Source organism: Lathamus discolor, chromosome 15, assembly GCF_037157495.1.
Source record: "Lathamus discolor isolate bLatDis1 chromosome 15, bLatDis1.hap1, whole genome shotgun sequence".
Taxonomy (NCBI): Eukaryota; Metazoa; Chordata; class Aves; order Psittaciformes; family Psittacidae; genus Lathamus; species Lathamus discolor.
In genome coordinates, this window is record NC_088898.1 from 1,343,442 (window position 1) to 1,356,255 (window position 12,814).

At 60.0% G+C, this 12,814-nt stretch overlaps 1 protein-coding gene across 5 annotated transcripts in view; it reads right to left on the reverse strand.

Moving 5' to 3' along the window:
• Positions 1-205: 205 nt before the first annotated feature.
• Positions 206-12,814, reverse strand: part of GPSM1 (G protein signaling modulator 1) — a 71,186-nt gene continuing 58,577 nt past the window's right edge. For 3 of the 5 annotated variants that reach the window (XM_065695995.1, XM_065695993.1, XM_065695996.1), the window contains 3 exons: positions 4,466-4,625; positions 2,475-2,683; positions 206-2,103 (listed from right to left, as the gene is read on the reverse strand). In XM_065695995.1, the coding sequence (XP_065552067.1) occupies positions 1,918-2,103; positions 2,475-2,683; positions 4,466-4,625 (555 nt within the window). In that variant the 3' untranslated portion in view covers positions 206-1,917. Of the gene's footprint in view, positions 2,104-2,474; positions 2,684-4,465; positions 4,626-9,596; positions 9,835-12,814 lie in introns of those variants that run through there. The other 2 variants (XR_010616201.1, XM_065695997.1) reach the window with 2 other exon arrangements.

The following is a 12,814-nucleotide window of genomic DNA, read 5'->3' on the forward strand; positions in this document are numbered from 1 at the left end:
AATGCTCAGGGCTTTGTGTGTTCCCTCCGGGCAGGGAAGAGGCTCCCTCAGTCCCCTGCGATCTTCAGTAAAGGGATGTGCGGGTGGGGGCTTACACCCTTTCCTTAGCCCTTCCCCATGGTGCCAGCGGCCACCAGAGAGCACCACCCACCCCAGCCCCATTCCCTAGCTGCAGGCCCAGAAATAATGAAAAGTGACTTGGTCATTGGAGCTTTGACACAAATATTTATTAAGCACAACCCCTCCCCTCGAGCTTTATTCGTTTCTAATATATTAATCCATTTGGCAGATTATTTCTTAGAATAAAAAAAAAAAAAAGGAAGTACCTGGGGTTGAAATTCCCCATTAAAATGACATTAGCAAATGCACAGGTAAAAAATAAATAAGCTCGTACATTCAAGTATATGGCAAATAATCAACACCCGGGAAGGCTCGTGGGCAGTTCCAGGTCAGCGCCTGGCTGAGCGCTGCTGCAGCCGGGCCACGGCAGCCTCGTGCTCGGCGTCCTCTCAGGGACACAGCCCAGGGCCCCTGCTGCGAGCTCCCCGCAGCAGCTCCGTGGGCAGTGCAGGCCGGTGAGTGCCCGACCGGCAGCGGCTCTGGGCCGGGTCCTGCTGCGGGGGGAGACGTCTCCATCAAACGCGTTGCAAATACAAAGTGCTGATCTGTTCTCTGCAGGAGCAGCTCTGCTTGGGCAGAACTCGGTGCTGGAGCTGCTGAAGTCCAAGGTGGTGAAGAGAAAAGACGACGCTCCACGGCCTGAAGGTCCCTGCTCCCCTCCTCACGGGGCTTCTCCAGCTGTTCGCAGAGGGGAAGGAATGTAAGTAAAGGTAGAGGCTGGCAGTTGTGTTGGGGGCGGAACCGACTTCCCAGCCAGCACCCGAGGCTGGAGCTCTGCTGAGGCTCCATTCATTGGAGTCAGAACCAGAGAAAAGCTCCGCAGGGTCCAGGGGAGGCTCCGCGCCGGTCTGGGGGAAACGGGCCCTTATCCCCGGCTGCTGTGGGACCCGCAGGGAGGAGGGGGTGGTTCTGCTTCCCTCCTGCCAAGCCAGGGCCAGCAAGCGTCGCTGGCTTCCGCAGCAGTCACTGCTGAGTGCGGGCTTCTGCCCTGGGCACACTCACCTGCACACGGGGCTGTCCTGTGTGGGCCTCCCGGCGCTGGCGCCAGCAGCAGTGAGGTGCCCCCGTGTGCCCTGAACCAACGGGCAGAGCCCTCCTGCCCCTTCCCTGGCCCTGCCGTGGGGCTGCGCAGGGGCAGTTCCCTCCGGGCTGCGCGGCGCCGCTGTCCTCGAGAGGTGAGCAGGGCCTGGCTGCGGCGCAGGAGGAGCAGAGGCTGAGGGGCTGGCGCAGGGCTCACCGCAGCGTCCTCAGCAAACCAGTGACCGAGGCTGCTGCTGGGGGCAGGAGGTTTGAAAGGACTCGTGTGGCCTCTCACTTGGGCTTATTTCCTCCTGCAGAAGGAACAACACGGAGCAAGATGTTCCAGGGAAGAATCCGGAGCGGTTCGTGATGCAGGCAAGACACGAAGGCTTCAAAGTGGAAAAGGTGCTTTCCCCTTCCCGATTAAATGAAAAGTGTTGTGGAAATAAAGGGACAGAGGCCGGAGCGAACCACCCGCGCTGGGCTCCTCCTTGGCTGCCAGCGCAAGTTCCTGGGTCTGTAGGTGATGAGCAAAGGGGCCGCCACAGCTGTGCCCGGTGTTACAGTGTCCGTGTGTCCTATAAAACCCTGTGTTAAGAAACTCTCCCCTATCCACTGGGCCTCTCGCAACACCTCTGAGAGCAGCCGGGGCAGTGCTGGAGCTGCAGGGGCAGGGCAGTCTGTGGCCGTGCAGGAGCCTGGGTTTGAAACCACCCACACTTCTTTAGGAGAAACAAAATGAAACCAAAGCAGCCCCCCCAAAGCCCAGCCCAGCTCTTAGCTGGAACCGGAGCGCTGCCGCTCCTCCGCTGCCTCCTGTGCCAAGGCCAGATCCACCCGCTGCTCATCCATGCGCTTGGCCTGGACACGCTGGATCAGGCTGAAAAAGTCTTCGTCGGGCATGGTGGGTCCACGGGGGATGGAGTCCGGGGGCGCGCAGCGCTGGTCGTCGATCCTGGCGGACTGCAGGGGGGGAGAAGGGGCGTTAGGACGCGGCGGTGACAGGACAGTGCTGGTGTGGAGGTGAAGGCTGGGGCTGGTGCCCGGAGCACACGCTCCTGGCCGGGGCTGCGGGGCTGGTGGCTCCAGCATCGGGGAAGAGCCAGCCCCTGTGGGCACCGCGCAGAGGGGGCTCTGCGGCGACCCGCTCCCCTGTGGCGCAGTGACCGAGCACAGCCCTCAGAACGGGGTAGCGAGAAGGGCCTGGAGGCAACGGCAGGGCCCTGCCTGGGTGCACAGGGTGGGGGTCAGGGGTGGCCTTTGCCTGTGCGGGAGAAACCGGTGCCCCCCTTGATCGCGGGACCGTGCCCCCCGTACCCGTCCTGTGCCGGTACCTGGCACTTGATGAGCATGTTGAAGAACTCGTCCCCAGGCTCCTGGGCGTCCCCCTCCACGCGCAGGTGCCCCAGGTTGTTCTGGGTTATCCGCAGGCCCGGCAGGTTGCCCACGTTGGCGCGTTGGTCGTCCAGGCGCCGGCTCTGGGAGCTGGCGATGAGGTCAAAGAACTCCTCCGTCTGCGGAGATGCCATCAGGGAGGACTGCGCTGGAGGGGGAGAGGAGCACAGGGCAGGGTCACGGCTCTGCAGGGCACCCAAATCCTCACCGCCAAAACACTGCCCAACCACCCGGGGTAAGGGGCAGGGGCTGAGCCGGGCCGGACGCTGCCTTCCTGCAGGACCATCGGCACCTTCCGCCCTGCACAGGGGAGCGGGAGCAACCCCAGTGCCCGTGACGTGACCGCAAAACCCTGCCCTCAAAGCACGAGCGTTACAGGGAGCAGACCCCATCCCGCAACCACGCGCACCCTTTCCCTTGGGCTGCAGCCCCAGAGCTGCCCCGCACAAAGGGGGCTCTTCACCAAGCACCAGGGGCTCGCGTGGGGCAGTGACAAAGGGAGGGCTTCAAACACAGCGCAGAATCTGGGCCGGGACCTGGGCAAAGCGAGTCCTGGAACGCCTCCTGGGCAGCGCTCAATGGAAGGAGCCTCTTGGCTCCTGGCAGCTCCCAAACAGCCCCTGTGCTCGGGACAGGACAAGCGCAGGAGAACCCAGAGAGCCCTGGCCCGGCGAGCACAGCGCACACGAGCAGGGATGCTCCCGGCACAGCGGGATCCCTCCAGAGCCCAGCGACACGTAGAAGCCTCAGCACAGACCCACAGATGAGTTTCTTCCCCTTCAGCTCACACAGAAACCTTGCAATGTGTCCCAAAGGCTGAGACCAAACCAGAGCTGAACCCAGCCTGTGCCTGCTCGTACGTTCTGTGGACAGCTCCACGTTTCAAACTCGGCCCCCTGAAGTGCCCGGCTCCCGCCTCCAAACGCGCTCCTGCATCAGAAATGGCTCCGGAAACGCGCTCTTTTACAGCCTCAGTTTAGGGGGCAAACCCCTTCTCCCCTCGCAGCCCAACCTGCCCCGCGCTGCCACCCGGCCCCTGCTCAGCACCACCCCTCGGAGCAGCCTCTGGCCGCAGGTCCTGCTGCACTCGAGGGGTGTTGGGGTCTCCTGCCCTGTCCGTACTCAGTGCTCATTCTGAAGCTGATAAATGACTCCACCGGCCCCAGTGAGGGGTTTGACCCCGTGCGGCGGTGACTGAGCGTGACCCTGCACGTTTGAACTATTTTCTGTTTCAACAAAGGTCCTCAACACCACATTGTGAGAAAGACACAAACCCGAAGCGCAGACCCAGCCCGGAGCTGCCTTTCCTGTCCCATCCATTCACCAGACGCTGCCTCCATTTATCCCTGTTCTTCCTATGGGCAGCGGGCTGCCTGCTGCAGCTTCCCATTGTTTATGCATCGCTCTGGCCTCTCTGTTCTTACAGAGCACCCATCACCAAGAGCTGTACAAAATCCAGACCCTTTCCTCCATGGCAACCCTACGAGGAGACCTGGCAGCCCTTGGAGCTGTGTGGGGAAGCCCGCGCCAGCCCCGTGGGCCCCAGCTCCCCAGGCTCTTACAAGGCTCCCTCAGCACTGACCATCAGCACCTTCCTCCTGGAGATGCTGGCAGAGGCCCAGGTCCTTGTGCCAGCCTCGCTGTGTTCCGAAGGCGAGACTCTCTAAAGGTCCGTACTGAGGAAATCCAAGTGTATTTTGCATCTCTTACTCTCCAAGCCTCAGCTCGCATTCTCCAGCCTTTCCCTCAGCAACCATTAACATAAGAATGTTTCTTCCTTCCTTAAATAACGATGGGGATTGCCAAAGGGCTGCTCAGTTCAGAGAGCTGAGGCTTGGGGAAGAACATCACAAGATTCCCAGTGCAACCGCAGCGGCTGCGCCAGGCCACGGGAGCAGCATCGCTCCCGTAGCAAAGGCACGGTACTTACAGATCCGCTCTCCCAGGGCAGGGACCGGTGTGGCCGCTGCCTCTGCAGCCTCCGATGGGCATTCCTCCAGCGGGCAGCGCTGGTCGTCCATCCGGTTGCTCTGGAACTTGCTCAACAGGTCAAAGAAGCATTCCTCCTCCGAAGGGCTCCGGTGGATTTTCTGGGAAGGCGGCAAAGGAGGAGAGAGTCAGAGCAGCCCAGACAGCTCCCGGTGCCCAATGGCTCCGTCTGGCGCCGGCCCCGCTCCGGCTCTGTTCTGAGGTGGCTCCCGGCCGGGCCCGCGCTCGCCAAGCCCGGAGCCCGCCGGGGCCGCGGCCGCTCGGTGCCTTTGTCCTGGCTCCGGAACGAGCTCTCCCTTTCCCTCGCTGTGCACAACCCAGCTCCGGCCTCCTACGGGGCCACCTCCGTTTAACCTCTCCAGGCCACCGCACCCTCAGCGCTTCCTCTCGGTGCTCCGGGTCTGCAGCCCCCGACAGCCGCCGAGCTCCAGCCCCCACAAAATCACAGGTCTGGGGGAAGAGCCCAGGTCAGCACCTGGTGCCCGACAGGGGTTTGCTGACGTCGCGCCGCACAAGGGCTCAGGAGCCTTTGGGAAGCGCCGCGTTGTGTCCAGCCGCGCACCGGGAGAGCGATCCCAGAGTCCGGGGCAGCCGAAGAGCGAATCTCCCCAAGGAGCCACTCTGAACGGGATAGGAACCCAAGAGCGGTAAGAGGGCACCTGCCGGGCTCAGGATGAGCCCCTGCGTGCGGAGCTGCTCCCACCATGTGCTGGAGAAGATACGTCAACAGAAACCAACCAGAACCTCCTACAATTGGGTCTGCCTGTGCTCCGCTCTACTGCAGCGTGCGGCTGGGGAAGGCCAGCCTGGGAAGGGGCTCTGGGTCCCTCCTGGAGAGCAGCACATCCCAATGGAGAGCACAGGGCGAGCCGGCCCCGAGCACCAGACCTCTCAGCAGGGATCTCCTTGGCTGTTCATGAAGCCCCTTGCCCAGCTCCACTGGAGCCCTCCCAACCCCACCAGGAATGGTGCCGGTGCCATCCCCAGCAAAGAGCTCTGCACTGGGGCAGAGGCACACGGAGGCCCCCAAGGGAGGTCTGCAGCGGGGAGAGCCCCGAGCTGAGCGGGTTAAAGCCACAAGTTGGATTCGGTAAATGAAGGAAACCAATTTTCCTGTATGCAAAGCCGAGCAGATGAGATGCACTCAGCTTCTATTTAGGGCAGCGTCAAAATTAGCAGCGGGCCAGAGAGGAACACGAGCAATGTGGGAGCTGATCAGGGAGGGGAAAAGCCCCTCTCACCTCTCCCCCTGTGCCGAGCTGCTGCTGCAGCGGCGGCTCAGACCCTCTGAACCACCAACGGTTGCGCCTTGGAAACCAAAGCCTCCTTGAGCTTGAACCGGGGCTGCACCGCACCTACCCCAGCTCCGTGACCCACATTCCAGGCTGCCGGAGGAAGCGGCTCATTCACACCGAGCCTCCCCCCCGCACCGCACGGAGTAAAGCAGAGCAGCCCCTGCTCCCTGGGGAAGTCCTGCCCTGCACGGAGCAGCCGCCTCGGTCAGAGCCCCCGGCTCAGGGCTTCCCCCCCGCCACAGACCACGTTCCCCCGGGCGCATCCCACCGGGACGTGGCAATTCCATGCGCCAGGATCCCTGCTCGGAACCTGCCTGGGAGAGGGCAGGATGCTCTGAGCCGGTCTGGGGAGCAGCCGGAGCACGGGTGGGGTGGGACGGGGCTGCTGCGCTCCTGGTGCCTCCCGGCGCTGCAGCACCCATGGAAGCAGCAGGTTGGTGCCTCGGGGCCAGCTCGGGACATGGGTGCTGCTCCCTCCAGCCAAAGCGTGCCCCAGGCCCGTCCCTCTCTAATTAAAATGCCCTGATGTGACAGGCACGGGGCACTCGGCTCCCTCCACTCGCAGCCTGTTCCTAGCCCCAAGGAAGGAGCTGTGAGGGCCGTGGATGCACAATCACACCCTGGAGCCCACCATCTGCTACCGAGCTGTGCTTGCCCAGCGCTTGGCACGTCCAGGATGGTCCAGAGGCTTCCCGAGAGCCAGGGCAGCCCCTAACGGGGCTGAGCAACAGCACGGACACAGCCACCGGTCACCATGGGCCCGGGACCCAGAGCCCTGCATGGCTCCTGCACAGCCGCTTTGGTTTCCAGCCCTGAGACCACTTCTCACCCCACGGCTGGGGCCCCTGCCTGGCCTCACCGCCCATCCGCTGCCTCTAGCACCACAACTGCCCTATTTGTGCCACTTGTCTCTGCTCAGCCGACCTCCACCATGGGCAAAGAGGTAAAACAGCCCCGTTTGCACCGGGCAGAGGGACCCAGGGCTTTGCAGAGACCACCCCGGGGCAGCTCTGGCTGCAAACACAGGCACACGCGCGCCTCTCCCTGTGTGCGACAAGTGCGGAGCTGCTGCTCCTGCTCCCTGACCACGGGCAGGGCAGGGACAATGTCCCAGGAGGTGCCACATGTGGGGATCAGAGCTTGGTCCTGTTTTCCACCTGGACACTGCTGGCTCACTGGAATGCTGAGCAGCCTGGCTAAGGACAGCCTGGGAGCAGGACTGGGGCACCTGAAACAGGCGGCCAGGCTTTTGCATACATTTATCTGCGGCGGATGAGCAGACTTCTTAACCTGACAGGATGGATTGGGGATGTACAAAACACACCTGGGGTGTTGGGAAGGCAGCGAGAAGCAGGAGGTGATGGGGGCCATGTTCACTCGGACTCAGGAAAACCATTGAACAAATGCTGAAGGTATCATTGCTAGAAAGAAACCGTTTCCCAGCTCCTAACACCTGAAGCCACAACCCCACAGGGTTTCTACCCCTGGACACCGCTGCCCACCGGGGTCTCTGCAGAGCAGAGCTCCTCTGACACATTCCTGCTCCTGAGCCCTATCCCAGGATCAGCAGAGGACGTGCTAATTATTTCATGTTAATCTCACGTGGTGCTCCCATAGCTGAGGTCCCAAGGGCCCTGTGGAGGCAGATGAGGATCCTCGTGGCCAGCCCCACACACCCAGAGTCAGTCTCTGGTGGAGCAGGGCAATGCCACTTGCACCACAGCCTGGGCTTTCTGCTCCGTGGCCCTGCTCCAGCTCCCTGTCCCCAGTCTCCTCTTGGCACCCGAGCAGCCCGTACCCACCGCCAGCCCTGGCTGCGCTCCCCTCCTGCACACCAGCTCCTGCTGTTAGAAATGCCCTCACTGAACAGCTCTGGCAATGGTGGCTTCTCCCACAGCTTCCTGCTGCCCTCCTGGGCTCAAAATCAGCCCGGGCAGCTGGGGAAGCAGCATCAGCCAGGGTGGGATGCGGCTCACCCAGTCACTGCTGAGCCCCAATCAAAAGCCTGTCTCATCACAGCAACACGCTCCAAGGTTGCCCTGGGACAGGGCTCCAGAGGTCCCCAGGGACCATGGCAGAGGATTTCTACGCTGGCAGAGCCATGTGCATCCCCCGGCGGTTCCTGCCACTGCCACAAGCACCCGATGCGCCATGCATGGGTGAAGCGTCCTCTTCCAAGGGAGCTTCACCCACCAAACCAAACTGCAGATGCTCTCATGAGCTACCTCAAGGACCAAACCTTGCTCCTCTGACGGACCAGCTTCCCCCCTCACAGCTGGTGTCCCCATGGGGCACTGGGCTGCCTTTGGTCCCCTTCCTCTCCCTCCTGCCCCAATATAGCAGCAAAGAGCTGTCAAGATCAAAGGTTTCTCCCCCAGCTTTGCCCAGCCTTCTGAGGGGACAGCACTGCCCTACCTGTGAGCAGGACCCACTGCCCTGCGGCAATGGTCCCCGGCGGGTCTGGCACAGCAGATCCAGCTCAGGAGCTGCTGCTCGAAGGCAATCCTGCTCCGGTGTGTGTGCGGGTCAGGGACAGGGTGAGGGCAGCAGCAGGCTCAGCGATAACACAACAGCCCTTACCCTCACCCCCTCCAACAGGGAGCAGCATTTAAACCTTGGCATTTAAACGTGTCCTCCACGATTCCTTCTCCTCACCTTACTGCAGGGAGGAGACAACCTGGGGATGAAGCGACTTGTGCAAGTCCCACAGTGGCAGAGCTGGGACAGGACCAGGTCTCCAGGGCCAAGCTCTTGACCATGGACAGTGCCTGGAGAAAGCATCCCTTGTTCTAGCAGGTGCTTGTCTGCCCAGGCTGGCAGATATCCATTCCAACACATCTACACGCCTTATCTGCCTCTCCCTCTATAAACCAGACACATCACAACTGCTCGCCTCCTCTCTCCGGCATCAAAACCACCAGGCAGGAGTGGGGCTGTGATGGTGCTGGGAGCACTTCATCCCAGACTGCTCCACTCTCTGCTTGTCCCCTGCACGTGGCTCTTTATCCCTGCGTTACCCCAAAACCTCACCCCAGGGGAACCCGCTGCAGGGACCAGCACCACCAGCATGGCCACAGCCCCAAGCCCTCACCTCGCAGGTGCATCAGGCACTGAACTGTCGTCCCCACCTCACTGCTTCACCTGGGAAAGGCACCGGAGGGGAGGTTTGCAGTGAGGCTCCCGGGAGGCACAGCAGGGCTGCAGGAGAGGAATGGAAGCAAATCCCTGGCCGAAAGCTGCAGCCTGTTTTACCGGGAGCTGGAATGTCTGGAGCACCAACACTGGGCTCGGGAGTGGGGCTCTCCCGGTCCCTGACCATCGACACCTCGGCTGGAGCCTCCCTTCCTTAATGAGACCGTCACCTTCAGCGTCACCAAAGCTCTGAGGCTTGTCCAGTCTTTGCTAAGGACAGCACTTCCGATCCTTAGGTCCCTCCAAAAGGCAGGGCTGGACACCCCAGCCACCCCCAGGAGGCACGGCCGGGCACAGGGAGCCACTATCCACACTCAGCACGCTGTGCTACAAGACATCAGCAGACCCCGAGCCTGTGCCCTGCTGGCATCCACTCCTCAGAAAGTTGACAAAATATCAATAACACGAGTTCAAAATGAAGCTCCTGAAAACTTAACACCCCCCTCCCCAAGCACACACAGGCAATACCCGAGCCCTGGCCTGAGTAAACCTCTCTCTGTCTCTCTGCCTCCTCCTTGTACTCCCGGTGTAGGCTCTCATTGCAGAGGATGGGGGGAAACACAAACAAACCCGAGTTTTACTCACCGACCCAGCAGCCACCTCCTCCCCGGGCTCCACTTTTCCCCGTCCGTGGGCCAGGATGCCCGCAGCTCGCAGGGCAGAGCCTGGCGCTTCGCTGCTGCCGCTCGGATGCTCCGGAGCTGCCGCTCCGCTGCTCTGCGAGCGCCGCGGGCTCTGCCCGGCTCCGCTCGGCTGCCGGCGCTGGGATTTATGCGGAGCGCGCAGCCATGCGGGGAACGCCGCCAGCCCCAGTGACCCCGCTGGGTGCGGGATGCAGCTTAAAGCGACAGCCCCGCTCCTGCCGGTGCCTCCGTGCCCCTGCTCGAGGGGTGGGCTCCAGCGCAGCTCCTCGCCCTCACCTCGCTGCCACGAGCCTGGCGGTATTAGATGATGCTCTCAAACACAGAGCGGAGCTACGTGAATATTTAGCTTTCCTTCCACCTCCTCACCTCCTACCCACCACACACACTTTACCTTAAAAATAGATCGGGATCAATTTTCCTTAACTACATCTGCAAACACATTCAGCTCTACAGGCACATGCAGCACACAGCAAAAGCCCTGTGCACAAACAGACACAATAGGATCGCTTGAATCTAAAGCACCAAAATACCAAAGGACCATTTTTAACTCCCGATAGTCCTCCTGCTCCTCATATTATTAGAGACATGATATTTTTTGGTCCTATTGCAAGAGCCAAAGATGCTCAGCCGTAACCATCTCTTAATTTAAACGTACCTCTGTTTAACAGAGGGAAATTTCTAATTGCAACAAGGTTTTAAACACAGAAAGATGTAAACGCTCCACAACAGCCACAGAGCTGCTCCTACCTCCCCTGTGTGAAATGTGCGTTCCTGACATGAAATGGGTCACTGGGAAGAGAAGCAGCAGCCGAAGGCCACCTGGCAGGGCAGTGGCAAAGCAGGGACACAGCCCCGCTGCACTCTCTGCTCTGTCCACACTGTTCTCTTACACTTCATTCCCATTTTTCATTGCAAAAGTAGGAAATTTCCCTACCCTGAACCAAAGCAGCTCTTGGGGACTACCTGCCATGCCAGGAAGCTTATTTCCAGGACTCACAAAGAAACACAGAACCTGTATGAGGCCTGAGACCAGGACTCCTGGCTTGGTCTCAGCCCCTAAATCCCTCCTATCCCCAAGAGGGGCTGCAAAGCTTCACTGGACTTCCCAACAGTCCTGGACACAAGGGCAAGGCATCACGGATGCATAAAACCTCTCCAGAAGGAGAGCAGCAGGGCTGGGGCAGCCACAGTCAGGAGCTGGGGATCCATCAGTGCTCATGAGGCTGACCTGGCTGATGGCGGGAGGGTCAGGCTGTGCTCAGGGCAAACAAGCTCTGAGCAACAAGTGGTGAAACGCCCTGTGCTGATGAGACACGGGCAGAGCTGCAGGGCAATGCAAGATGGATCCCCCAGAGCACCAGTGATGCTGGCCAGGATCTGTCCTGTGGGGCAGCCCCATCTGTCGCGTGCCAGAGAAGAGGCCAGCTTTCCATCACACACGACCTTGCAGAATCCTAGTATCAGGACAGAGAAGGCAAAAGGCAATTACTCTGCACCTATTTTGTTCTGGCGCCACAGGCTATGGAAGGGAATTGGCCTCAAACTAAGCTGCTGCCTGGGGAGCTCACATACTAAACTTCAATTTAGCTCTCTTCAAGCATCTCTGCTTTGGAGAAAGGCTGAGAGCTGGGTTGGTGCAGCCTGGAGAAGGCTCCTTAAGGGGAGACCTTAGAGCAGCTCCAGTGCCTAAAGGGGCTGCAGGAAACCTGGAGAGGGGCTTGGGACAAGGGCCTGTAGGGACAGGCCAAGGGGAATGGCTTGAACCTGCCCGAGGGGAGACTGAGCTGAGCTCTTAGGCAGAAGCTCTTCCCTGTGAGGGTGCTGAGGCGCTGGCACAGGGTGCCCAGAGAAGCTGTGGCTGCCCCATCCCTGGCAGTGCTCAAGGCCAGGTTGGACACAGGGGCTTGGAGCAAGCTGCTCCAGTGGAAGGGGTCCCTGCCTGTCGCAGGGATTGGAGCTGGATGAGCTTTAAGGTCCCTTCCAACACAAACCAGGCTGGGATTCTACGAACCAGAACTGAGCCTGTGCCCCACATGTGGAGAGCTGAGTCGACTTAGGACAGCTGTGAGAGGGGACACCAGAGGCAGGTATTGAGGATGAAATGCAGAACATTTTACAAACGCAGAGGGTAGAACAGCAGGGCCCACACATGATGCTGGTGCTTGGAACATCAGGAGAAGATGACATTTTGCATCTGGGTTTAGGATGCAACAAAGGAGAATGAATGAGACATCCATGATCAGCAGAGACACCACCTGCAGCTTCAGATTCCCGCACGCACACCAGTGAGCCGCGAGCCTGCACCCAAGTGTGCCCTCAGCACCCTGTGCCCACCAGCGTGCTTCGCGACCTGCCCAGCCACGGCCCTGGCAGCCCATGCGCACCCTGCTCACACGCAGGACGGGTGCCCCGCGCTTCCCTTCCACCATGAAATTCTCACCCTCACTTGGCCTGCTTTCAAAGATTTTTTTCCCTTTAAACAACTCGCCCACTCGTCCCTATAAACGCCGGGGCTAAAAGCTGGTTCTGTTGTGAGGATTCCAAAGAACTTGGGCTTTATTGTTTCAAACAAAATCAAAATAACTCACCCACGCTCCCTCCTATCCTAATACAGTAACAGCTGACCTGCTGGGAACATGCCCCACTGTCACACTGGCTTCAATCCACGTCTTCGGATCAATAGCAGTGACAGGATCAGGTTTGATTTTGTTCTGAGAGGAGCGTGGTGCTCCCATGTGGGTGTCTGTCTGAAGTGTTCCTGACACCTCTGCTCCTCACAGGGCCTCAGCGTGGGTGCTGTCCTGCTCAGATCTGGCTACTTTGAGCAAGCACTTCATTAATACCAGAGCTTCCCTCCATCTACATCCACCCTGGAATCCCAGCTCAGGTGGGCAGCCCTCCCTGCTGAGAGCAGGGCATCCACGCCATGGGATTACTTCTGGTATCTTTTTAGGAGGTGCTATATTAGTCAGCGTATTCAGACAGTCCTCAGAGCTCCAGCAATACTCTGCAGTTTACGTAGCAACTTTTCCACTTTGGTTTTGACAGCATTTACCACGCCAGGCTGGGTTTCCCTGGCACCATTTAATAGAAACACACAAGCTCAGATCTAGCACCTTGAAGCTGAAATTACTAACCAAGGAGACAAGTTGGAAGCAT